The sequence below is a fragment of the Orbicella faveolata genome, unplaced genomic scaffold (genome assembly GCF_042242905.1).
Source record: "Orbicella faveolata isolate gen_17 unplaced genomic scaffold, um_ofav_v1 contig_36, whole genome shotgun sequence".
In the NCBI taxonomy this organism is placed as follows: Eukaryota; Metazoa; Cnidaria; class Anthozoa; order Scleractinia; family Merulinidae; genus Orbicella; species Orbicella faveolata.
This window is the reverse complement of record NW_028301565.1, coordinates 17,189,855-17,215,047: the sequence shown is the minus strand read 5'-3', so window position 1 is coordinate 17,215,047 and position 25,193 is coordinate 17,189,855. Positions and strand designations below refer to the sequence as shown.

General features: G+C 46.0%; 5 protein-coding genes and 2 non-coding genes across 7 annotated transcripts in view; 4 read left to right on the top strand and 3 right to left on the bottom strand.

The window, feature by feature from the left end:
• Window positions 1–25,193, top strand: part of LOC110059432 (uncharacterized) — a 439,844-nt gene that overhangs the window by 258,818 nt on the left and 155,833 nt on the right. Inside the window, exon 2 of the mRNA XM_089275500.1 lies at window positions 596–663. The gene's annotated coding sequence lies outside the window, so the exon portion shown is untranslated. The remainder of the gene's footprint in view (window positions 1–595; window positions 664–25,193) is intronic.
• Window positions 1,098–5,157, bottom strand: LOC149102463 (uncharacterized). Its single transcript, XM_089275519.1, has one exon. The coding sequence runs from the start codon at window positions 5,148–5,150 to the stop codon at window positions 4,653–4,655; it is 498 nt and encodes a 165-aa protein (XP_089131645.1). The 5' UTR covers window positions 5,151–5,157; the 3' UTR covers window positions 1,098–4,652.
• On the top strand, window positions 1,401–2,027 carry LOC149102464 (uncharacterized). The gene has a single exon (XM_089275518.1). It carries the CDS (start codon window positions 1,401–1,403, stop codon window positions 2,025–2,027), a length of 627 nt encoding a protein of 208 aa, XP_089131644.1.
• LOC149102462 (uncharacterized protein F54H12.2-like) lies at window positions 7,617–9,924 on the bottom strand. Its single transcript, XM_089275512.1, has one exon. The coding sequence runs from the start codon at window positions 9,920–9,922 to the stop codon at window positions 8,534–8,536; it is 1,389 nt and encodes a 462-aa protein (XP_089131638.1). The 5' UTR covers window positions 9,923–9,924; the 3' UTR covers window positions 7,617–8,533.
• Window positions 12,317–13,601, bottom strand: LOC149102461 (uncharacterized). The gene has a single exon (XM_089275513.1). It carries the CDS (start codon window positions 13,502–13,504, stop codon window positions 12,413–12,415), a length of 1,092 nt encoding a protein of 363 aa, XP_089131639.1. The 5' UTR covers window positions 13,505–13,601; the 3' UTR covers window positions 12,317–12,412.
• Window positions 17,468–17,539, top strand: Trnam-cau (transfer RNA methionine (anticodon CAU)). The gene has a single exon. It is a non-coding gene; the product is annotated as a tRNA-Met (tRNA).
• Window positions 17,996–18,067, top strand: Trnah-gug (transfer RNA histidin (anticodon GUG)). Its single transcript has one exon. It is a non-coding gene; the product is annotated as a tRNA-His (tRNA).

Below are 25,193 nucleotides of genomic sequence, written 5' to 3'. Positions count from 1 at the left end.
TGACGTCACGGGCGCCATGTTTTTGATAAATAGGCGCCATCTTGTTTTTGATAAATAGGCGCCATCTTGTTTATGCAAATTAGCAAATCCTGCCATCTGATTGGTCGAGAGCCTTTTTTAATGATATGCATCGCCTTCTGATTGGTTACCACCCCTATGGGCGTCCTATACTACTCATGGTGACGGAAATGCGAGATTTTTTTTTTTTTTGCGAGATTTTTTTTTTTTTTTTTTTTTTTTTTGCGAGATTTTTTGCGAGATTTTTTTTTTTTTTTTTTTTTTTTTTGCGAGATTTTTTTTTAAAATGTAATCACTGCATGCAGGATTAGAACCTGCGCAGGATAACATTCCCACTGGATTTCCAGCCCAGCGCCTTAAACCACTCGGCCACCATAGCTTGCTTAATCTTTTGAAAGAAATATTGTAGTATTAATGCAAATTTTGATGGCTTACCCCCTGGTTTTTTTTTTTTTTTTTTTTTTTTTTTTGCGAGATTTTTTTTTTTTTTTTTTTTTTTTTTTTTTTTTTTTTTTTTTTTTTGCGAGATTTTTTTGCGAGATTTATTTTTTTTTTTTTTGCGAGATTTTTTTGCGAGATTTATTTTTTTTTTTTTTTTTTTTTTTTTTTTTTTTTTTTTTTTTTTTTTTTTTTTTTTTTTTTTTTGCGAGATTTTTTTGCGAGATTTTTTTTTTTTTTTTTTTTTTTTTTTTGTTTTTTGCGAGATTTTTTTTTTTTTTTTTTGCGAGATTTTTTGCGAGATTTATTTTTTTTTTTTTTTTTTTTTTTTTTTTTTTTTTTTTTTTTTTTTTTTTTTGCGAGATTTTTTTGCGAGATTTATTTTTTTTTTTTTTTTTTTTTTTTTTTTTTTTTTTTTTTTTGCGAGATTTTTTTGCGAGATTTATTTTTTTTTTTTTTTTTTTTTTTTTTTTTTTTTTTTTTTTTTTTTTTTTTTTTTTGCGAGATTTTTTTGCGAGATTTATTTTTTTTTTTTTTTTGCGAGATTTTTTTGCGAGATTTATTTTTTTTTTTTTTTTTTTTGCGAGATTTATTTTTTTTTTTTTTTTTTTTTTTTTTTTTTGCGAGATTTTTTTGCGAGATTTATTTTTTTTTTTTTTTTTTTTTTTTTTTTTTTTTTTTTTTTTTTTTTTGCGAGATTTATTTATTTATTTATTTTTTTTTTTTTTGCGAGATTTTTTTTGTGAAGTTTAATTTATTTAAATTGTTTAAAAATTACTATTAGCTTCCATGAAGGAAAACTTTTTTTCTAGAGAGTATTTTTTATGCTCTTTTAAATGAGATATAGTAGATATAGAGATATAGAGAGATATAGTAGATAGATAGAGCACGATTATTCTCCACGCCCATTTTAGAACTTGTATGAGCGTCCATTACGGAAGACCATGCCTGCCCGCTCCGCTGAAGCATTGAAACGACAGAGAGTGAGAAGAAGAGAGTTCGTGCGAGAGTGGAAGAAAAGAAATCCGGAGAAAGTTCGCGAGCAGAAAAGACGGTATCGTGCACGGTACAAGATGCGTGACATGGTGCGCGACGCGTTGAATCGTTATAGGGAACGCAAACGTCGCTCCCGTTTACCTGCAACACGACAGTGGGAAGAGCATGATTACGATCCGGATGAAATTCTTCGGGGTTTGTTGGGAGGTCGGGTTGAGCTGAGGGATTTCAGGGGAACACTACTACCAACCAACACCAGTACCACCATTACCACTGCAACACTACCACTAACCAACACTAGTACCACCATTACCACTGCAGCACCACTGGCATTACCCCCACCGCAACGCCGTGGGAGGCGGTTGTCTTATTCCTCCTCCTCCTCCTCTGACTCTGACTCTGAGCCTGATGAAGGGTTGGCAGCAGAGTTAGAACGCATGTTAGCGGAACCCGAGGATCCTGTAAAACGGAGACTTTCGGAAATCAGGAAAAAACAGGAGAGTCGCAGAAGAAAACCGAGTGAAACGAGTACGAAAAGAACAAGAAATGGAAAAGATGATCGTGGAAATAGCTAGTGAGCTTGACGAGATGTCATCCATGCTTCATGACATGGGACGCTGGTTCGCGCAGTTTGAACGCGAGGATACAGTAGAACAGAACCGTTGCCATTTCTCAGTCACCGTCGAACTTATGGATCAATTGGAACATTATTTTATTTTCGTCTTAAAGAAAAAAGAGACTCTTTTTTGAAAAACAACAAAGCGTGTGTAACTTTTAATTACAACAATAAAAGGTTTTACAATTTCCAACGTTTCTTGGTTTGCATGATTTTCTTAACAATGCGTTCTGTCATGGTTTTACGTCCGGGTAATTTGTCGATGGCCTGGATCATCTTGGTGTCGGCGTTCCATTTGTCCTGTAAGTTCTTGGCCCTGGAATAGTCAATGTCGTGTTGTTTGGCCAGTTTGTCCAGACGATTGATCCCGGGGTCTCCACGCGCCAGACGTTTCTTCAGTTTGGTACCAGGTCCCATGTACTGATAACCGGGCCAATGAAACTCGATCCCAGTCTTGGCCAACCATTTTTGGATGTCGATCCCATACCCTCGTTGGCGACGGCGACGTCGGGTACTTCTCCTCGGGGGTGGGGGTGCCTTTTTCCTCTTCTTAATCCGAGTCATAGTCCAGTCCCCTTCTCCAGGGGTCTTCGAAATCTTCCCACCCTGCTTGTAACTTTTCTGCGGCTGACGGTTTGGCCTTCTTGTACTTCTTTGCCTTGCCTTTGGGACTGTAACCACCGTCGTCGTAGTCGATACCGAGTGATTTCAGTACACGTCTGGCTCTATCGGAGATGGGTGCTTTTTTCTTGGACGATAGGGGAGTTTTACCTAGCGTGACTGGTTTGGGTGGAATGGTAGGTTTGGGGGTTTTCTTCTCCTTTTTAAAACCTGACGTGGAGGGTATGGGGGTTTTCAGCTCCTTTTTCAGTCCTGTCGTAGAAAGGGGTTGTGGCGGGATGATCACGGGGGCTGCGGCTGGTTGGTTGACTCCCTTGAGGATCTGTTTCAACAGAGTTTCGACGGGTGCGTCGACCATGCCTTCGGGTTCTGTCGTTCCCTGGTACGAGATGGGACCGCTTTTACCCGTCCGTATACGTTTCACCAGTTTCCCTTCCTCGGAGGCGATGGGTTTGGTCATCTTAACGGCCATGCTGTCGGGGATGCGTTTGTCGTTCAGGATGAGATGTTCTTCGGCGGCCAGACGTCCGGCTTTGTTCAACAAGGCATTCTGGCTGATCTTCCCCTTGTAATAATCTTGCAGACGATTGAATTCTTGAACGGGCACCATCATGACTTCGTTCATACCTTCTGACTCAAGGTCGTGTCAGGAAACTCGGACAATTCTCTCAAGGCCGTCTCGTAACAGTCTTGCCAGTACCGTATGGATTCGTCTTTCTTTTCCAACTCGAGTTCGAGACTTCGAACGGTTCGCTTGCCTTTACCGCACTCCCTGCACAACTCGATGCACCCACCGGGCGGCGTGGTATCTCGTTTCGTTTGACAGGTTTGGCAGAAGTCACCGAACTTTAAAGCCATGTATTCTTGATACAGGTCGTGGTACCTCTTGTTCAAGTACTCGTACGAGTCTTTCCATCGGGCTTCGCGACGATTGGCGTCTTGCAACAACTGCACGAGTTTAGGAATGGTATTGTGGGACTCGTCTTCTCTCGGTGGGAAATTGGGTATGACGTCGATCCCCTCCAGCGGGTAACCGTCCTCACTGCGTCCTTTCACCGTACACAACATGCTTTGAAACAACCGTGCAAACCGCTCCAGAACCCCGCTCCGTTTTGGGTGAGGAGATGTTCTCTTCGACGCTTGAGAGAGTTTTTGCGTCTACCCACTTCGCGCAGAACCCTTTTATGTCTTTTCAGTTTCCCATAAGTCGTTGCGTTGATGGGGATCCTCTTTTTCAGCAAATTGAGAACCATCTCGCTGATGGCGTTGATCTGATCTTTGTCGGCGATTTGCAACATCCGTTGACGTTTGTTCCGATTGGCTTCTTTCAGGACGCGCGTCAGGAAAGGACGTTGTCGTCGTAACCGCTTCATCGTGGACTTATGCACACGAGTGGATTGACGTACTCCTTTTATCGCTTTCCTCGTCGCCTGAAGGCCGTTTGAAAGGGTATCCTGCGTAAGACTCTTTCGATCTTTCCCCTGTTCTTATGGATATGTCTGTCCATTAAACCGAAGGGTCCAGCCAGAGCACCCATACCCGCGGCTCTCATCATACTCGCCAAATCACCCCCTTTCTGTCTCCTTCTTCGTCTCCTCCTCCTTCGGGCTGTCATGGTGACGAGTGAGGTGTACGTCGGCTAGTCTCGTCCTTTTATTTTCACATGATGGAGCATCGGAACTCTTCGCCCTTGTGTGGAATTTTTTCACCTCGTCTCATTCGTTCCATCATCCTTTTGGTATGCGCCCGTTCTTGTTTGGCTCTCAGGCTTTCTATGCCTTTGGTGATACCCCAAGCCGCCTTGGGTAAACCCGCCACCACAGTGCCGATCCCTTCTCCCCTTTGGTACCGTCTTCTTTTAGTGGTTTTAGCGGTTTTACGCCTTCTCGAAGACGCTTTCTTTCTCCTCGACCTCTTGGGCATGTTGGTTCTGAATGAAGAGGTTGGCCGCGATGTCATTTTTTTATAGCGGCACGTGCCTAAATCGTAGGGCGTAGTCTCGAACGTATCGGTCGTACGTGGGAGATGTAAAATCCGTCACCACGTCGTCCAACGTTTGCATCTTGGTCAAAAACCCATCCAATTCCTCCACGCCACCCAGAGCGTAGTTCCTGAGTTCTGTCAGCGTCTTTTCGTACGTCGTGTAAGCGAATTGGGCCATGTCCATCTTGAACGAATACTTCTTGAAATCGTTCCATCCTTTCAGTAAGGTGGCGAAAGCCGTCAATCCTACCACCGTGTACCCATCTTTCCACACGGATCCCAAGACGATACTCACGGCCACCGTCAGTAAGGCCAGTCCGTTGAGAATGGCGTTACACAACTTGTAGTAACCGAACATCTGCCTTCGACACCACCAATACTTGTGGTAGAAAGCGTACAAGACGTCCAAACGTTTCAGGGAATCCAAATCCACCACGGTGTTGAAAGGTTCATCCAATAAACAGACAGAAGTACTCATGACTCTTTTCCAACCAGTGCCAAACGTAGTCTGACTTTCTGTCGGGACGTTCGATCCTTTTAGCTTGTTGCTTGTATTCCCAGATCTCGTCCTTGAAGGCGGTTTCCACGGATTGGTTCAGGATGTCCTGGACTTGTCGGTAACTATCGCACTCGTCCGCGATCCGTTTCATGTCTTCGTGATCCATGCTGGTCGCATCCCAGTAAGAGCGAGAGCATCGGCATAGATGCAAAAAGTAGGGGAACCACTCGACTTCACTCCTCAACATCTTGATTCGAATGGTTTTTCATCGACGAGGGGGTCGTCTTTTCTTAAGTCTCACAAGTCTTCGGATCCCGCGACCCACGCCCACTCCCACACCACCAATGGCAGCGGTCGTTCCAGCTCGGATGCCTGTTTTCACGGCGCGACCACCCAACGCTTTGGCCAATCCCAAGGCAGCCCCTTTACCAATGGGTAACATCGCAGACAGGGCATTCGCAAGAGCACCGCCCCATTGCTTTCTCCTTTTCGGTCGACGACGGCGTCTTCTCATGGTTGTTGTTGTTCTCAGTTACGTACACTGGTCGAATTGCGTGTGACGGTAGGACGTTGTCCGTTTTTATAGGTGGTCGTAATCGTGTTGATGGTCGTGATGCCCGCAATGCGACGACCCGCGGCCGTCTGTTGTTGTTGGCGTAAAATCTCTTCCAATTGTTGCTGCATCTGGGCTTGGTCGAGAACACGGTCTCCTCGCCTCCTTCTTCTTCCTCCTCCTCGACCCGATCGAATCGACGAAGGCGGAGTGGAGTCACTACCACTTCCTCCGCCTCCGCCTCTGCCTCTGCCTCTTCCACCGCCGCTACCACTAGCGCTACTTCGTCTGCGGCTGCCGGAATCACTGGAGGACGTTGGTGTGTTTTGACGTGGGACGCGTCTCGGTCGTTTCCCTCCTCGAACGGCTCGTGCCAAAGGGGTGGACATTGTTATTCGTGGTGCCCCGACACCTGCCGTGACATTGGCGCGCGACACCGATCCAGCACTGCCGACACCCACCGTGACGTTGGTCTGCGGTGCACCCGAGCCAGCGGTGCCCACTCCGACGGGCGAGACATTGGGCAGGGGCGGTGTTGCCAGTGACGATCGCGGTGAAGGAGGCGTGTTCAGACTCGTACCCACACCCGCGGCAGGCGGAATCGGAGTACTCGTCCGAGCCGGTGTCCCCCAAGGCGAATAATCTTCCAGAGCCGAGAAGTTGAAATCGTCACTACCATAAGAGCTCATTTTTATCCATGTACCTTTCTCTTTCTATCTTCTTCTCGGCGAGTTCTCGTTGTTTATGAACCAAATAATCGAAACCTTCCCCATTATATGCATTGATGATGGACCGTACTTGACGGTAACTCTCGCATTCCGTGACCTGACTCATCGGTTCGTAGTCCAGCTCGTGGGGGTTCATGATGTATTTGAGCCTGTTTTTACACAGGTGAATGAATAGTGGAAACCACTCGACCTCGCTCCTCAACATGATGTAAACTGATGGCATCGGACGAATCCTTCGTCTTTTAACACATGGCTGAGGACACGTTGATCGTCCTGACTGGCTGGATGAAGATCCAATAGCATGTAACCGTAAGGTCGATCGGTGACCTTGCGAAACGTGTCCAACACCTCCTGCCATTGCGTGGGAAACGATTGCAGAAGTAAATTTCGTATCCCCAACTGATCCCGAGGGTTCTTGAAGGCCGCGATGTAATGCGCGTTTCTGGAAATGGTCTTGGCGAATTTTCCGTTGGGGAATAGATCCTGACACAGGTAGATCACCGTGATGTTCCGATGATGCGAATGTTTGGTGAAGAGATCCAACACGCGCTTGTCGTTACCACCCTCGTCCATCAGATCGTCCAAGACCAACACACCCCCTCCAGGAAACCATCGGGGTAACTGTTCGCTGTCGGGGATGCCTTCGTAAAACTTGACTCCACCCTTCTTGAGCTTTTGGAAACCGTCTTGCCACGATCCGTAGCAGTAATGAATACTCTTCGGTGTCTGTTGGAACAAGTCGCCGTTCTCCAAGAGCAGTTTGGTGGTGAACACCGTCTTGCCGCACCCCGACGGACCCGCTATCAACAAACTCGACGGCGTGTGAAATTGAAACGCTTTGCGTCGTTCCATGATCATGAAATGGCACAGGGTCTCGAGACGTTCCGTTTTTATCTGAACAACTTGGCCAATGGGGTCTTGACGGCCGGGATGCGTTTCAACAGACCCAATAGGGTGACCTTACGATTGAAACAGATGGGTTTTTTCTTGGCCCTACTCCTGATCTTGGCCATGGCCCTCTTGGCAGCGGCTCTCTTGGGACGTCCTTTTTTCTTGGCAGGCGCCGATCTCTTTTTTCGAGGTTTTTTCTTGGCGAATTTACTCAAATCTCCGAACTTGTCCTCGTACCAATGCCTCTTTTTCATTCTTCTTTTCCTATCTTCCTTCTCGGAAAGCTTCGGCATGGCAGGGGCGGCTCTCTTGCGTTTCCTACGCGTGGTCACCGTCGCCGGTAATGCACCGGTGTCCAGGACGGACGGCGGTTGAAAAGACACTTGTCTTTTGGCGGGTTGAAGTATTTTCAGATTGAGTTGTCGTTTTGGCGGTTGGTTTTTCTTGAAATGAGCCTCACTGGGTTGAGGCGTCTTTCCGCCCGCTTTTCCATAGCGTTTTTCTAACCTGGCTATCACGTCGTCCAAATGTCTATGCCCTTGAAACTGAAGAGCCATGACTACCACACAACCTCTTTTTCAAAAATGAACCTCTTTTATTTCGAACAGCTTACTTTATAACAAATGACGCACTCCTCGGAAGGAACCGCTCGTGTCCTGGTGACACGGGGTTTTACAAATCTTGCGCCAGGCCAACTCGTCCACGATCAGACGTTCTACCATGTGTCCTACTTTACGATCGTTCTCCACAAACTCGTTTTTCTTAAAACGATTCAAGAACTCGTTCATGTCCCGACCTTCGGCTCGGTCGATCAGGAACATCAGGGCGTAACCGCCGCAACTCTGGCTGAACAGGGACTGCAGACTCTTGCCGTTGTGAATCTGGTACTTGAAATGACGATCCAACCATGCTTGGATCGGTTCGGCGGTTCCGTACGCGTCCAACGGTAGACCGTAACTGTCCAGGATCTCGCACTTGTTCTTGTCGGCCCACAAAGCGATCCAATGCACGCCCGGTTTGTCGTGAGGGTCCGTGTTCACGATGTAAGCGGTCGGTCCTTCTTGAGGGACTGTCCTGGGAAGCCGATCGCAAGGGACCGTGCCGTAAAAGACACAGCGTAGGGACGGATTCGTCCGGGCCAAATGATCCAATTGTATATTATTCAAGGCTACTTTCTCCATTTTTTCTTCTCATTGGTACACGTCGTAGATGACGACTCGGTTCTCGTTGATCTCCAGCAAATTCTCGAATTCGCCGTACAACAAGATAGTCAGGTTTTCTCCCGGATTGGCTCCGAAATCGATCACCAGACGCAGTTCACCTTCTTGCTTGGGGTTCAACACTGGACTGTCCAAACATCCATTGGCCGTGTTGTCAAATACAAACATGTTGCATCTCTTGCCGTCCCCCCAATCCACTTTTCGGACCATGTTTCCTTTTCCCCTGCACAACGCTCCTGAGGCTTGGAGGAATCTGTAGTAACCTCTCTGATCTTTACTGTCCCCATCGTGATCGAGCTCCAAGGTCTCGTAGGGGTATTCTTCACCTCTCACCAATTGTTTGATGGAAGCCAGATTGAATTTTCCAAAATTGAACGGATTGATCGTCACAGTTCCGTTGAAGGCAGTTTGTTTCATCAACAACACCACTAACCGATTAGGCAATTTATTGTGGAAAGGATTGCTGCACTCGAAATGACGATTGTCGTTGGGATGCGAGTAAGTGCGAATTTCACCTCTCACCGTGGGGTAAGTGGCCACTCTTCCTCCTTTCAGGCTGGTCATGATCTCTCGGTACACCGAGGGAGTCACTCTCACTTGAGACAGGAACAATCTCACTTTCACGTCGGCTTCAGTCAGTCTCAGAGTATCATTACCATGCCATCGGATGGTCCACAGGGCTGGGGCATTGAAGTACATGTCGATCTGGATCTGCACGCCAGGTAACAGTAATTTGCTGAGATGAAACACTTCCAGGAAAGGTTTGAACCTCAAAGTCACGGCTTCTCCGTCCAGAAACTGGGCTCGTCCCTGGACCACATTCTTGAGATCTTGGGTTAAAGCAGTATATTCAGCGTGAGGAGTAGTAAAATCCAACGCGTTGGCTGTCAATTCATCGGCATCTCCGTCGTCGGGTACACCGAGACAGTTGTACCAACCACTGGGTGTCAGGATCGATTCACCGTCGTCTCGGTCGTGGTTCAACAGGGTCTCGATGTAGGCTTTGAGGTGGTAAGTATCCGTCTGGGGGCTGATGAGAGTCCCATTCAATCTCACATTGATCTGTTTGAAGAGGGTGTGGGCCAGATTATTGGCGAGTCCCATGACATCCGCCGTCAGCAGATTCGTGTTGTTACTTTTCTTGACGGTCAATTCCACTTCGAAGAAACTCTCGTTCAAGTCGATAAAGTCTTCTTGAGGATCGACTTGGAAGGTCACGGGGTTGATCCCCGTATTGAACGGGTTGATTCTCACCAAACGTCGAGACGACATGCTGACATCCGTGGGAGGGGTACTGAACATGTTCAGACGAGGGTTACGAACCCCCGCCGACCGGGCATGAGCCACGAGGTCCGTCATCGTCTACGTCGTCGTCTCCTTCTCAGGGCCGACTGCACCCAACGATAGTTCGGGCGTTTTGATCGGGACGGGAAGATCGATCCGCCTTTATACGTTCGTCGTATCGGAATAAGTCTCACGCGCCTCGAGTAAATGGGATTCATACTCCAAAGAGGTCTTTCCTCACTTTTTTCGCCAACGCCCGTTTGATCTCTTGCGTTGCTTTACGTTTCACGGCTCGTTTCGCTCCTCTCTTGACCCCGGCGAGACCTCCTCTCCAATTGGGCTTTCCTCCTTTGCCGCCCGAATTTAAACCTTTCAGACCTTCCGTGGCCGTCTCGGTGATAAAGTCTCGTAGAATGCCGGGACCGCGTTTCTTGACACCTCTCCAAGCCATGCCGAATCCGTCTCCGGATTGCCTCATTTTATCGGGATGAAATCGTACCAACGTTCCACCGATCATTCTTTCTTAAAGTGTAACGTCACGATCGTATTGCCAGGTCCAAATCTCACCAGTTCTCCAGTTGTCTCAGCCACTTGCACCTCTATTATGTCAATGACGTCTTTGCGCACGGGAATATATTGAATGTGGTAAGGCTCGAAATACTGAACACCCGCACCTGTTCTAATCAAGTTGACCTCTCTCAGTACATCCGTGACTTGATTTCCCACCACGCCACTTCTACACACGTCCGAGTAGACGAACAAGGAACGCGAACTGCTTCCCACCACCACCTCGAACGCTTTGTTCAGGTTTAGAAAACGCCAATTGCAATAGATGCTGAGTTTTAAAAAATCTCCATTTCCTCCTGTATCTGTGATGACACCCCAAAAGACAGGTGATCCGTCCTTGTCGTGGACGTCCCCGACGACGCTGATGTCCGGAACGACATCGTCAAAAAGTTCCAACTGCAAATTAGGTCCCAGTTCGTAACCACTGCTGTTCTTTTTGAGCCATCCCATTTTTAAAGCCAGTTCAACATTGACGTGGAACGTGGGGAAATGTATGACCGGACGATAGGTGTTTTCATTGTCCGTGACCAGTTCATCACCTTCCCACTTGAACTTGACGTAGGTTCTCTTCCCATCATTCGTGACATATTTGGATCCCAATTTGGGTCCGTAGTACTTGAAGACGCGTTGTCGCGTGAAAAAGGAGATCATGGATTTCATGAATCCGACACCGTCCACGTTGTAAAATACCTCTTTGAGGTCATCCGTGTCGAAGTAAGCTTCTCCAAACCTGTAATAACTACTCGATTCTACGCGTCTCCATGCGAAGGAGGACAAGACGGTTTTATCCTCAGAAGCGGTGAAAGAAGGCAACGTCACGTGCGCATCCGGCATGGCGATGCTACTCATTCCCACTTTCCACCCTCCTTCTCCATTCAGGCGTAGGGGACGTGGTAACCTGATCTTGAAATGGTTCGCCTTGTTGTCCGGGAACTCGCTCTTACCACTGTGACTGGGTAAGCTGACGTAAAAATTACTCATCCTTTCTTGAAATGCAACGTGATCGTGGTCACGCCCGACGCAAAGTCCACCAGTCGTCCGTCGTTCTCAGATACCTGCGTCTCGACAATGTCCAAAAAGGTCGTGCGCACCGGTAGATATAGGATGTGTCTCGGTTGAAGGTCGATCACGTCCGGATCGTAACGAACCTGTTTCAACAGGTCCGTGACTTGATTTCCCGTCACCATACTCTGTCCCACATTCGAATACACGAACAAGGAACGACGCTCGTGACCGAACGCCTCTTCGTAACTGCGATCCAAATCCGTGAACACCCAATTGATGAAACAACTCAAATGTAAGGTGTCGGGGTCGATCTTGTAAAACGTCTCGTCCCCGTCATTCTGAGCTATGATCAAGTCCGTGGCCGTGGGTACGACTTCCTTGGGAAATTCTTTCCTCAAGTGAGGTCCCAAGACGTAACCCGGTCGACCGTTTGGCAAGGTTCCCATCTTGACCCATTTCATCTTCTTGGCCAATTCGATGCCGATGTTCATTTGCGGGTAGACGCGTTTACCGTTGATCAGGAGGCTGAGGCACGTTCTCGAATTGTCCAGGACGCATTCTCCATGCTCGGCCCGATGCATGACCGTGTACAGCAATTCGTTGGGACTGTCTTTCTTGTACATCGTCACGTCAGCATCCGTTCGATCTCTCATCCTACGCATGTATCGATCTCGTATCATGTTCATTAACTCGGTACCGGTCCTCGGCGTAAACTCTAAATCGCCCTCTCGCGTCGCTGAAGAGACCCGGCTGTATAGGTTTATGGAGGCGTTCACCATGTTGATCCACCAGATTTCAAACAGAAGAGAATATTTCAAGTCCATCTTACGCGTCGCGGACGGAAACGAGAGGTCGCTGATACCCACTTTCCATCCCGACTCTCTCAACTGCAACGGGTTCGGCAGACGGTTCTTGAAACTGTGGGCCTTGTTGTCCGGGAACTCGCTCGTGCTGGCATTGCTCATCAGTTGCACGTAAAAGTCGTCGACAGACTCATTCATACTTAAAGTGTAATGTCACTGACGTCACGCCCGAGGTAAAGTCCACCAGTCTTCCGTCGTTCTCGGCCAATTGCACCTCCACTATATCCAAGACGTTGCTGCGCACGGGTTTATATTGAATCTGAGTCGGTTCGTACGTCGTCTTGAGCGAGTCGTGGGGGACTTCTCTCAAGAGATCCGTCACGCGATTCCCCGTGATGGTGCTACGACCCACATTCGAATACAGGTACATAGGACTGCGAGGCGGAGGGAGGTTCGGATGAACGACGACTCCCCGATAGGTCTTGGCGTATTCCTCGTCCAAGTAACTGAAACGCCAGTTGCAATAGGGACTGAGCTGTAACGTACCGGTGCTGAGCATACTCCAAAATTCGCGAGATCGATTGTCGCTATGGTCAGTCCAGTCTTTCTTGAAATCAGACGGGACTTTGTCGTTGGGAAAGATCTTGATCATATTCACGTCCAAGTGAACGGAGTAATACGATTCCTCTCGAATCAAACCCAACTTCTTGACCAGTTTAGAACCAAAATACACTCTGGGACGATGTCTGTCTCCGGACTCGTCGAGGAACGTGTCGGTGTTGTCGATAATCAAATCGTTCCCCTCCCATCGGAACACGGGGTAGTATTTTTTCCCGTCCGGTGCTCGTAGACTTTCACCCGCATGATCCATGTAATGATACAGGCGTTCGTGAAAACGATTGATGAGGTATTGCATGAGAGATCTGCCGCTCGTCACTTTGTGTCGGACGCGGTTCAGTTCCTTCCCGTAGACGTCAAATGTGATGGGGTATCGCGAAGGACGCCACGTAATCCCGTCGTCTAGCAACCTGAACGTTTCAATGGTCCACTCCATACCGAACACGTAGTCGTCGTCGTCAAAGTCGTGCGCTTGAGGGACGGGTACTTGATGCGGTCGTGACGGAGGAATCGGGTAAGACACGCTCGCCAATCCCACTTTCCATTCCTTGTCGGATTCAAACAGGAGCGGATACGGCAGACGGTTCTTGAAACTGTTGGCCTTGTTGTCCGTGAACTCGCTGGTGCTGGCATTGCTCAGCAACTGCACGTAAAAGTCTTTCATTTTTTCGTCTTGGGCTTTTGGGTCACGTACAGTCCCTTTTTATCCACCCAACTGTCGTACTTGACTGGCCAACCTTTCCATCGCACCAAGACTTTATCCCCTTTTCGTTTGACGATCTTGTCGATGCGAAACAGATCGTCGTCTTTCACGTCCACCTTTTGCAAATCTTGCGCGTAAAACGTGCCTTCGACCGCTGTGCCGTCCCATTCTTCCACCTTGTACGTGGTGACCTTCCCAGGACGCACTCGACGTATCACAAACACCTCTTCGGTCCAACCGGGTAAATACCCTTTCTTGAATTGACGGAACTTCTTGTTCAGTCTCACACGATCCCCGACTTTGAGTTGCGGTTTCTTCAATTTCCCTTTTTTCTTTTTTCCGTAAAGAGTCTCCCACACGTCCTCGCTATTGGCTAAAGTCACTTGATCGGGAGCCATCTTGATACTGCGATGATACGATCGATTGTACCCTCGGACCAGATCTTGTAACACGGGCACATACGTCATCGTATTCTTCACGGTAAAGTACCGGTACAAACGTTCTTTCAGGGTCCGATTGAACCGTTCCACTACACTGGATTTCGTATCCCCGCGCGTCGAAAAATGATGAATGCCTTTCTGCTTCATCAAATCCTGAAACGTCTTGTTGTAGAATTCCTTCCCGTCGTCCGTCTGGAGATTGATGGGTTTTCTACCTCCTTTCAGGATCTTAGCCATGGCCTCCGTCACCGCTTTACCCGTCTTGCTCTTCAAGGGCTGGACCCAGGCGTGCTTGGAAAACACGTCCACCACCGTCAAGAGGTAACGATTCCCTCGATTGTACCTCGAAATATTGATCACCTCGATCAGGTCGGCCGTCCACTGCTCGTCGATGCCGAACACCACCACAGGGATCGTGGGAAAACGACGACGTCTGGGTTTGTGCAACGTGTACCCCAAATCCCGTTGCAGGACCTCGCGAGCACGTCGTACCGAGATCTTATTGGCCTGGGCGAATCGCGTCAGACCACCCAGACTACCGGGTCTGGAAGGATCCCGATACCGTCCCAGTAACCTTCCGGTCGAAAGCGGCTTTTGCTTCTTCTTTTGACCTTTCTTCATAGTCGATAAAGTTTGTACACGCACTGTCTCCACAACTCGAAACGTTGCTCCCGTACCTCGAGATACTTCTTAAATGAATCGGGTTGCCGTTTCAACCACAAGATATAAACCACAAAACGCATCACGTTGGGTTCGACGTCGGTATAGTCAAACACCTCCAAGGGCGAATCGCTGAAATGGTCGGGGATGGGTTCACCCTGACCGTATCGCTCGTAGACACTAGTGCACTTGGAACACAAGGTCGTCCAACACCATCGATCGGTTAGGGTCGTACACATTCTCGAGATCAACCAACTCAAAGCATGAGACATAATGATTTGAACCCAATTCTTTATTCACACTTTCTTATAGGTACAAAAAACGTCGTGCCTGATTGGTTCTTACGAAAAATCGACTCTGATTGGATAACACGAAAAAGAAGGCGAAGAAAAGACTTAGTCTGAATCTGTAAAGTAATCAACATGTTCCTTGATCTTAAGATCTCGTCCATACTCATCATCACAGTCTTCCTCGTAGGTATCCATGACATAATATCTACAATTTTTCCAACAACATTCCCCTTTACCGGGTCTCCACTTCAGGGCTTCAACCTCGTTCCCCTTCACATAGAATGCTTGTCGCATACTCTCCTTACACTCACCACACAGGTCATCCTCATCCGCTTCAATGGCACTAAAGAAAAACCGATCCTTCCACAGATTACGCTGATGCATGAGATCGTAGATCAACTCTTCCAACTTCAGACACGTTTCCCTGTAATCTCCCTTGCTGAAAGTCAGTAACGACTTCACCATGGGACTCTCGTCGGACTCCAACACCCGTCGTGATAGGTCACGAGCAAAACGTAAGGGTTCAAACAGATCACGGATGGCCTCACTCATCCTGAACGTGAGGTGATTCGTGGCGATCAAACAGACACGCTCAGCGTCCACGATGGGATCCCGACAAGGAACGAATTTGAATTGACCGCTACCACTTCTGTACATCGCGCGACACCACTCACCACAGAACAAAAACACGTGTTCGTTCTTCTTCATCATCTCCAAAATCGTACCACCCCAGTCAGGACGACGTCTCATCAAGAGCTCAAAAGACCACAGACTATCAGGTATTTGACCTAAAGGCTCGAAGAGATTGTCAAAAATGTACATGTCCACTCGGACATCCTGAATGGCATCGAGATCTCTTAACGTGTGTACCTTCTGATCCAATATCTGATCCACGAGGTCACCAATCTGGTTCGAGTTGCTATAGTAATTCATCTCTGCACCCCCTCAGACAAACTCGTTAAACTTCTTTCCTTCTCGATCCGCACGCTTCGTGATCTCCAAGCCAGACAAATGAGGATAGCAATCACGCACACCCCAGTCAATCAAGTGCCTCTGGAGCCTATAGTACAAAGGAGAGACAAGACGTAATTCCAATTCAATTATCCTAGCGTGTAACGGTCTTTCGCCTTCTTTTTCGATTGTATCCACTACGTCAGAAGCTCGATTCAACTGTTGTCTAAGATCTTCAAGGATCTCTTGCACGTCTCTCTCATCCAAAATCCTACAGGTTATCACCGCGTCAACAGCAAGTCGAGAATGACTCGCTGCGTCCAAACTGGATCCTTTTATACCCGCACCGTGGATCCACTTTCACTCCGTACTTTCCCGGATCACGTGCCCACTTCAGATCCCGCCAATCGGAACGAAGACCGTCACATGATCCCATCACACCACACGTCACTGATTGGTCAAAAACGTCCATAAAGTCGAACAACGCATTCCATCACGAGTCACTTTTCAGCAGAAGTCGTCATGGATTCACACGTCGAACCCGTCAGGAAAAAGAAAAAATTGTCCAAAAAGAAACTGGAACTGCTCTTACCCAAGAGAGTGGAAAGAGAAGTAGGAGGTAAACAACTACAATCCACTTTAGATAGATGGTTATTCAAAAAACCTCGTGCCAGACTCCGTTTCAACGAACGCGTCCTCTTCAAAGAAATCACCCCGGACTCGGTCAGTTGGACCACCGTCCCTCTCAAAGGCTTCTCGCGACCCTGGAGCGCCTTTTCGATCCAACGCCAAGAAGTCAAAAGCCAAATGAAAAGTAACCATGACAAGCGAAAAACCACCCACATCCTAGAAACCATGCGACGTGAAAACACCTTGTTGGGATACTAACTCGTTCTCTATCTTCACAGACTCAAAGCTACCTGCCATTCAAGGCGGATGCATGACCGTGATCAGAGACTCACCTCCTCGAACCATGCAAGTCCTGGAAGCCATGGGACTCGACAAATTCAAGAAAGACGACCTCGTAGAAGTACCCCCTGAAGTGGACGACCGAGGAGAATTCACCGAAGTCCAAGTGTTGAAGGAATTCGACCCCGATCAGTTCCTGAACCAACTGAAACCACAAGATTCCATCTGCCCACGTTGCATGGTACCCCTGACATACGGAAGCGTGCGAACCCCAGACGGTGGTACCTGGGAATATTACCGATGCCCCTCTTCCAGATTCTACACCAAGTGTTATGTGACCTGTGGCGTCAAAGAGGTGGGCACTTACCTGAGACGCGTCGAAGAACAGACCCACCCCTGCTACAGGAACATCGACCCGGCTCGTTTCCGATGTCTATGCAGCAAGTCCCTGGTCTTAGCCACCTCCCACTCCCAGTCCAACCCAGACAGGCTCTATCTCAAGTGTCCCAAGCGTACCTGCAAGTTCTTTCAATGGATCGACGAATACCCACGAGGAGTCGCCGAAGCCATACTGATTCATGGACAGACCCCAAACTAAGAAAAAGACAGACACAGTTTTTGTAAAAAACACACTCCGATTTTTATTTCACATTATTTTTTCAGTTTCTAAGAAAGGCAGGGTGGCGCAGTGGAAGCGCGTTGGGCTCATAACCCAGAGGTCCGAGGATCGAAACCTCGCCCCGCCCATTTTTAATTCACATTTCTTTTTTACACGTTTGGTAATTTGTCCTCCGCGTCGATCATGGCTCGCATCGTTACTTGATCACAATGGTTGAAAGTACTATAATAATCGTTTATTGATATCCCGAAGAAAAAGAGGGCGCCGGTCAATAGGACCGTGCACACGTCCCACCCTGTAATAAGTGGAATGACCAATAAAAGTTGTTTTTTGTTCTATTTTCAGACTCCATGTCTCGATTTCCTAACCCTCAATGTCTATGGTGCAAGGAAGGATACACTTTCAAACACAGTATCAGAGACTACTTCCTGACACCCTGTTGCGACCAATTCTTTCACGGAACCTGTAAAGCCCTCCACACTGAGCGGTTGAAACCCTCGGAAAGACTGCCCTCATTGCAAAGCCGTGAATTTCGGACTGCCTCCCCATGACAACCCCAAAACCAAGTCCTAAAGAGGTAAGCGCTTCGATGGTCTAATGGTTAAGACGTTGAGTTGTGGCCTCAAAGACCCAGGTTCGATTCCTGGTCGGGGCATTAAATTTTTTCTTTTTTATTCCCTATAGAGACGATGAAAAAATCACGCAACAAACCATGTACATTCTCTCGTTAAAGGATCTTTATTAGTTTTTGTTACAGGCATGAATAAAAATGTTTTTTCACTCCTCTGATTCTGGTGTTTTTACAATTTGTTTGACAAATGCTCGGTACGCCAACTCGTCTCGGTCCCCCCCTCCCTCTCTCTTCCACGCTTCCCATCCGTCCTCAAATCCCTCCGGCAACTTCTCCAAACACAGGGTCTTTAAACGAGATGGACTGGTCAGCAAGCATCTTCTCAGACAGCATTCTTCGGAACCTCATCACCTCATCCGCCAGCTTCACCACCTCTTTCCTCAGAACGACATCCATAGCGTGAGAAACGGCGCATTTCATTATCTTTCCAAGAATACCGTCATGAACAGCATCCATCACCCTCGCGGCAAGTTCTTCTATCTTCTCCTCTTCAGAAACACTATTCACCTTCGTCTTGCTCTCCTCTGAAGACATCTTCTAGTCGCCGATCTCAAAAACAACAATGACAAACTCACACACTCATCACCCTTTTATTTTCCACCTCCGAACCTCGATTTCAGGCATTGGCTAGCGCCTTATTTGAGCACGCGCATGACATGGTGCAAAAGACTGCTGACGCACTGCAGGCTCAGGAAAAAAGGGCCCCCGCCCATTTTTATGCTAATGAGCAAAATGCTGCAATCTGATTGGTCGAGAGCCTTTTTTAATGATATACGCTGCCTCCTGATTGGTTACGGCCCCTATGAGCGACCTTTACTACTAGAGACGTTTTTAAGACATCTGAAGACCTATTTAAGGATGAATTTGGATAAGAAGTTTATTTTTTTCCAAATGAAAATGAAGAAGAAAATAGAAATGAACAGAATGATAAAGATGATCATCACCTTCAAAATCTATACTGGTATTAAAATTGTCTTCACCTTCATACGTAACTTTTCGTTTCGTAACATGCACAAGCTGGAATCACGCGTTGAAGTCAATTTTTTTTTGCTGACTACTCACTTGATCAAAGTGCAACTGACCAGCTCAATATCGATAATGACCTTCTTAAAAGATGGGACTGAACGATACGCAAAACTTATTTGCATCGCATAGGTTTCCGTTGTATCTTCTCGTCACTTTATAGTGCCTACTTCAGAAGATTTTTCATGGTCCAAAAATAGCGTTTCAATACGTTTGCATCTGCAGGAGATGATTGATAGGTAAATATACTACTCCATGGAATTTTAACCGGCTTTAAATTCCACTCAGAGTATAGGGTTTTTGTACGCTATTTTAAGGTCAGTAATAGAGCAAACTCGTTAGTATGAGGAGTATTGTGCTTAAAGAAAAAATGCAAGAACCAAGCAAATCACTGAGGCATGAATTTAGCGTCGGTTTGCCCGGTTAATAAGACACTAACTGAATTAAACTTATCTTGAAACGTAAATTTCTTTGTTTATTGTGGTTGACAAGCAAAGCCCACACAAATTCAAGGCTCAATGCCCTGCCTTGAGTTCGCTGCTCGAATTCTTGCAATTTTAACTTAATAGAAATGAACTACTTGGAGCGTCATGCAATAGGTATTATCTAGCCAAATAAATTAGGGGAGTATGTGTAACACTAACAAATTTTGTTTTTATCGATGGTAATAACGTTTTTCGTTGGTAGTCCGAGATCTTGCCAGCTACCAAGATCTAAAACTGTTCAAAGGGAAAGGCGTCCATTATAAGCATAGACAGTTCTCATACAAACCTGGAATAAAACTGTGACTTTTAATTTAATCATTTTCAATTGCTTTTGTCAAATGACAAGCCAAATTACGTCATAGGAGCTCTGTTAAGGTCTGATTAAAGGAACTCAGTCACGGTGTACACCGATTTTCATTTTTTTGCCCACGTACAAAATTACCTTTAAATTAAGGAAAACCTGAAAATAATAGTTCAAACGCCATAGAGATAATAATAAACCATAATAAAACAAGGATAGTTAAGGATGGAGAAGATTGACACGGATTACAAACGACGAACTTGAAAAATTTAGACTAAACTTTTCAAAATTCGCAAACCGTGATGTAGCCTCTTTCAGTACTTGAATTGGCAGCGCGTCGCGACGTCCCCCACTTAATTGGCGGGAAAGTCTGACAAGAGCTTCTGTAAGAGTTGGCCAGATTTAAAACCCTCAATCCACCTTAAATAGTATTGTAATATTTGAGTTGTAATGTAAGATATTAGTCTGTAGATAATTTCTTTCGGTCTTTGGTGAGGAAGAGTTATTCTTCTTCATCCGTTAACCAAACGTGACCATTCCTTAGTATTTTTGCTCGTTCTTCAAAAGAAAAATGGCTGGAAGAAGGGCTGGCTGACAACATTTTTGCTACAAGGTAGACCTAAAATGAAGAACACAGAAGCTCCTCCTCGGGCAGCAAGACTGTTAAGTAGTACTTGGCAACACTGTCAAGTAGTGCTTGGCAGCTGATATTTAATTTCGCGCCAGTTTTGATGTCATTTCGTTTCCTTCGCTTGAAACTGAGCAGGATGGTGCAAACCGGAGTAGTAGAAGAAACGAGCAAATCGTTATCTAAGTGATAAAATAATTATAGTAAATAATAACAAGATTTTAGCAGAGGGTCCACTGTCCACTTCACCAAAGGTGCTTTTCAGTGGAACACAGTAAAAAGAAATCATAGAAAAGGCAGTATTGTGTTCTAAAAAATTAAGAAGGGTAAAAGCAGAGCGGCAAAAAGTTTTATTAAAGTGTTTATTAAAACAGTATAATGTAGCCATGATATATAATCTTGTGTCTTTTGATGCTCCTGTGCACACCGTTAAAACTAATACGGAGAATCACGATTAGTATATATAAAAGGACTAAATGCTGTCCAATTTGGAAATAATTGGATGAAAAAAATTCCGAGGACAGCCAAAATTGGACAAGGCCGCAGGCCAAGTCCAATTTGGCTGTCAGAGGAATTTTTTGAATCCAATTATTTCCAAATTGGACAAGCATGCAGTCCTCTTACTTATTAATTATATAGCTCGTGAAGTATTAAATACAGCTTTGCAAGGAAAACTACAGTAACTGAAGAAAAGCAGACTGGGCCCTCGATCTTGCGAAACTTGGGAAAGCTTCGAAAATATCCGGTGATCTTCGGAGATCGCCGGAGATTGTCACAAGTCTTCGGAAATCCTGGGAAGTGTTCGGGTGATCTTCGGAAATCTTCGGAAGTGTTCGGGCGATCTTCGGAAGTACTCAAGTGATCTTTGGAAATATTCGGAGATGTTCGGGTGATATTCGGAAATCTTCGGAATTGTTCGGGTGATCTTCGGAAGTCTTTGGAATTGTTTGGGCGATCTTCGGAAATATTCGGAAGTGTTCGGGGATCTTCGGAAATCTGTGGGAGCGTTCGGGTGATCTTCGGAAATCTTCGGAAGGTTTCGTGTGGCCTTCGATAATCTTCGGAAGGTTAATAGCTTAATTTCATTGGCTGAGACAAACTCCTATTTTTTCCCAAATTGGACAGTTTCTGCGTTTTTATTCAGTCCTTATTGAAAACTGTTCAAATTAAATCCCAAATTGGACAGTTCTCAGAAATTAAAGAATAATAGCTGTGCTGACAATACTGGATTAACTGACTGCTATATAATTTTATAACATAACTAAAGCAAAGCGCGTGCGCTGATTGGTTAATTTAGCGTCTACTATTTGCCCATGGGTGTACGCTGCTGACGTGTGTGCTAATGTTTACAAAGCAAATCTTTTGACAGACATTGTTTCCGAAGTAATGGCCGACGTCCTTCTGCCAGAAATGCGAAACTGTCTTCACAGTTGTCTGAAGATGAAACTTTATCGAGTTACTGGTGTGTAGTCGGTTGTCATGAATGAATTTTCGCGCGCTTGTTTTCTCTTGTCATGTAAGACTACACGAACATTTTTTTGTGATGTAGCTCAATAAAAGGACTTCTGTTGTTCCAATGTCTCAATGTTATGTTATAAAACAAATGGTAAACGCCATAGCGTGCACTGTTGAGTCATGGATGCACTTGGGAGGTTTGCTAAGCACTCAAGAAGCTAGAGTCGCACTCGGCTATCACCTCGTGCGACTCTTACGCTTCTTTTGTGCTTAGCAACCTCCCGCGTGCATCCATAACTCAACAGTGCACGCTATGGTTTAAGTACGCTTCTTGGTTTAAGTACGGCCCACGGTCGGAACACGAGACTGACACTAACTGCATAATGGCGGGCGGACGTGCCTTGAAACTATCCATGGTTCTTTTAGTTTCTCTGTCGCTCTTCTCGAGTATTTTTAATCTCAGAAGAGATCTTCGTGTACCTGGTCATCGCAATGTGATCATATCAGGAGCTCCAGGACAAGAACCAACACGAAACAACCCACTGCTAAGTAAGTTTACTCTAACGAGCGGAGGCCATGTTGATTTCATGCGACTTAAAGTAAAGAGATACTTTGGTCTCCGGGTCAGCCGCTATCCCAACACCGATTCTACATTCCAACTACGTAGATTAATTATCAGTGGAGACATTTGTCCAAACCCTGGACCCTTACCAAAACCGAGCTACCAGAAATGCTTAAGAACGATAGCAATAAATCACCGATCGCTAACGTGTTCGAACTGTGGGTGCGTTTACCATATGAAGTGTGGAAATGTTAAACCAAGTGATTTTATTCGCATCAAAGAGAACACAATTAGCTGGATTTGTCGACAGTGTACTTGGCAAACCGCGGCTTTCAGTGCCAGCAGCCCCGAATCCCAACCTTCCGATGTATTCTCATCGATCAACAACTGCCTCTCAGATCATCCTGGTCTGAAAATAGGCCACATCAATGTTAACGGCCTAAAGGGAAAACTGCCCGAGATTCGCATGTTACTGCTAAACGCTAGCCTGGACGTTCTAGCTGTAACTGAGACCAAGTTGGCGAACGACATTACCGATGATGAAATCGGAATTGAGGGTTACTTCACAATCCGGAAAGATCGCGATAGAAATGGCGGTGGTGTTTTAATGTATTACAAAGATTCTTTGTCAGCCTACGAAGAGGTTAGAATGCAAGTCCCTCATACCATCGAAGGTGTTTGGATAAATGTACGAAGCCAATCGCAATCATGGCTATTTGCTTGTGTGTACAGACCACCGCTTGATCTCTCCTTCTACGATACGTTTAATGTCATGTTAGAGGAGGTTTGGTCTACGCGAAAAAACATAGTAATCATGGGCGATTTAAATTCTGATTTGTCTCTAAAAAGGCAAGAAGGTGTCGAATCTCACCTCGGTAGGCGCCTAACGCGCATATTAAACACTTATGGTTTAAAATGTGTCATAAAAGAACCGACCAGAATATCTGACAAAGCACAAACATTAATCGACCTGATAATTGTTAGCCATGCGGAGAGCATCACAACAGCTGGAGTCGCCCACCTGGGAATATCTGATCACAGTTTTGTCTATGCAAATTTGCGAATGAGAAAGAAGAAAAATCCATTGGTAACGAAAACCGTAAACAACTACAAGAAATTCGACCAGCAAAAATTTAAAAACGACATCGAATGTGCCCCTTGGAGTGTATGCGAGATTTTTGATGACCTAGAGGATCAAGTATGGGCATGGCAACACATCTACCAGGAAATCGCGTCTAACCACATCTCAACCAGGAAAGTCAGAAAGAGAGAAAACAAATTGCCGTGGATAACTAACGAGATAAAGAAAGAACAAAACAACCGTTACCGGCTGCTAAAGCTCTTTAAAGTTAACAAAGATCCAACAACCTGGAGCTCGTATAAAGCCGCTAGGAACCGTGTAAAGAAATTGATCCATAATGCGAAAATTTCATACTGGAGGGAACAATTTGCTGACACCGACAATAGCAAGAAATTCTGGCAAGTGGTAAAGAATGCACAGGGCATCGGCACGAGAAAACCAATTCCACCAGTCTATGACAGGGATAATAACATCCTAACAAACGATTTCGACAAGGCCGAAGCTATGAATGATTACTTTGCAAGCATTGGAACTCAGCTTGCTGAAAAGTTTGACCACGATGCCATGACTGCTCAGCCATTGGAGACCATTTATCGTATAACACCCACCATAAACCAAATTGGCCTGTCCGAAAAACAAGTTAAGCTGAAACTCTCTCGGATAAAACAAAAAACAGGGGGTCCTGACAAAATAACGTCACGTGAAATGGCGGAGGCAGGCGACACCCTCTTTGAAGGTCTCTTCAGTATATTTAAGAACAGTATTCAACGCGGCCTCCACCCGAGTAACTGGAAAATTGGAGAAGTAATCCCAGTTTTCAAGAAGGGGTCCAAGTCAGATTGTGCGAACTATAGACCTCTGACAATGCTAAATTTAAACAGCAAAATCTTAGAGAGTATTGTTTGCGACTCTCTAGACAATCATCTCGAGATGCATAGCCTTGTCCACACAAACCAATGGGGGTTCAAGAAAGGAATCTCCACTGAATCATTACTCGTCTATCTCACTGAAACATGGAAAAGGGCAATTGATACTGGCCACAAAGTCGGAGTACTATTTATTGATTTCAAAAAAGCTTTTGACACTGTCGACCACAACATCCTTCAACTCAAATTATCAGCTGCAGGAATATCAGGTGGTTTCCACGAGTGGATCGTAAGTTACCTCTCAAATAGATGCCAATTTGCCACTGTAAATGGAGTAAGATCTGGGCTGCGACCAGTCAATATTGGGGTCCCTCAAGGTTCCCTCCTAGGTCCTAGACTTTTTGCAATTTGTGCAAATGATTTACCCAACTCGTCCGCAACCGGATTTATTCATATGTTTGCCGACGACACCACCGTGTATTACATTGGGAAGGAGGTTGAAGAAATAGTGGATGCGTTAAACCAAATATTAATTGATTTTAAAAGCTGGTGCGACCAAAATCGCTTGACTGTTCACACTGGCAAGACGGAAGCAATGTTAATCTGCAAACACGCATTTGTCGGCCCTATGAGACCACTGACATTTGGCAACTCATACATATATTTCACCTCCAAATCTACCTGCTTGGGTGTTGTAATCGACCACAACTTGAACTGGAAACCTCAAATTAAAATGCTCCACTCTAAAT

Coding starts and splice junctions, on each gene's coding strand:
- LOC149102464 (XM_089275518.1), top strand. CDS start 1,401: ATGCCTGCCCGCTCCGCTGAAGCATTGAAACGACAGAGAGTGAGAAGA.
- LOC149102463 (XM_089275519.1), bottom strand. CDS start 5,150: ATGAGTACTTCTGTCTGTTTATTGGATGAACCTTTCAACACCGTGGTG.
- LOC149102462 (XM_089275512.1), bottom strand. CDS start 9,922: ATGACGGACCTCGTGGCTCATGCCCGGTCGGCGGGGGTTCGTAACCCT.
- LOC149102461 (XM_089275513.1), bottom strand. CDS start 13,504: ATGAAAGACTTTTACGTGCAGTTGCTGAGCAATGCCAGCACCAGCGAG.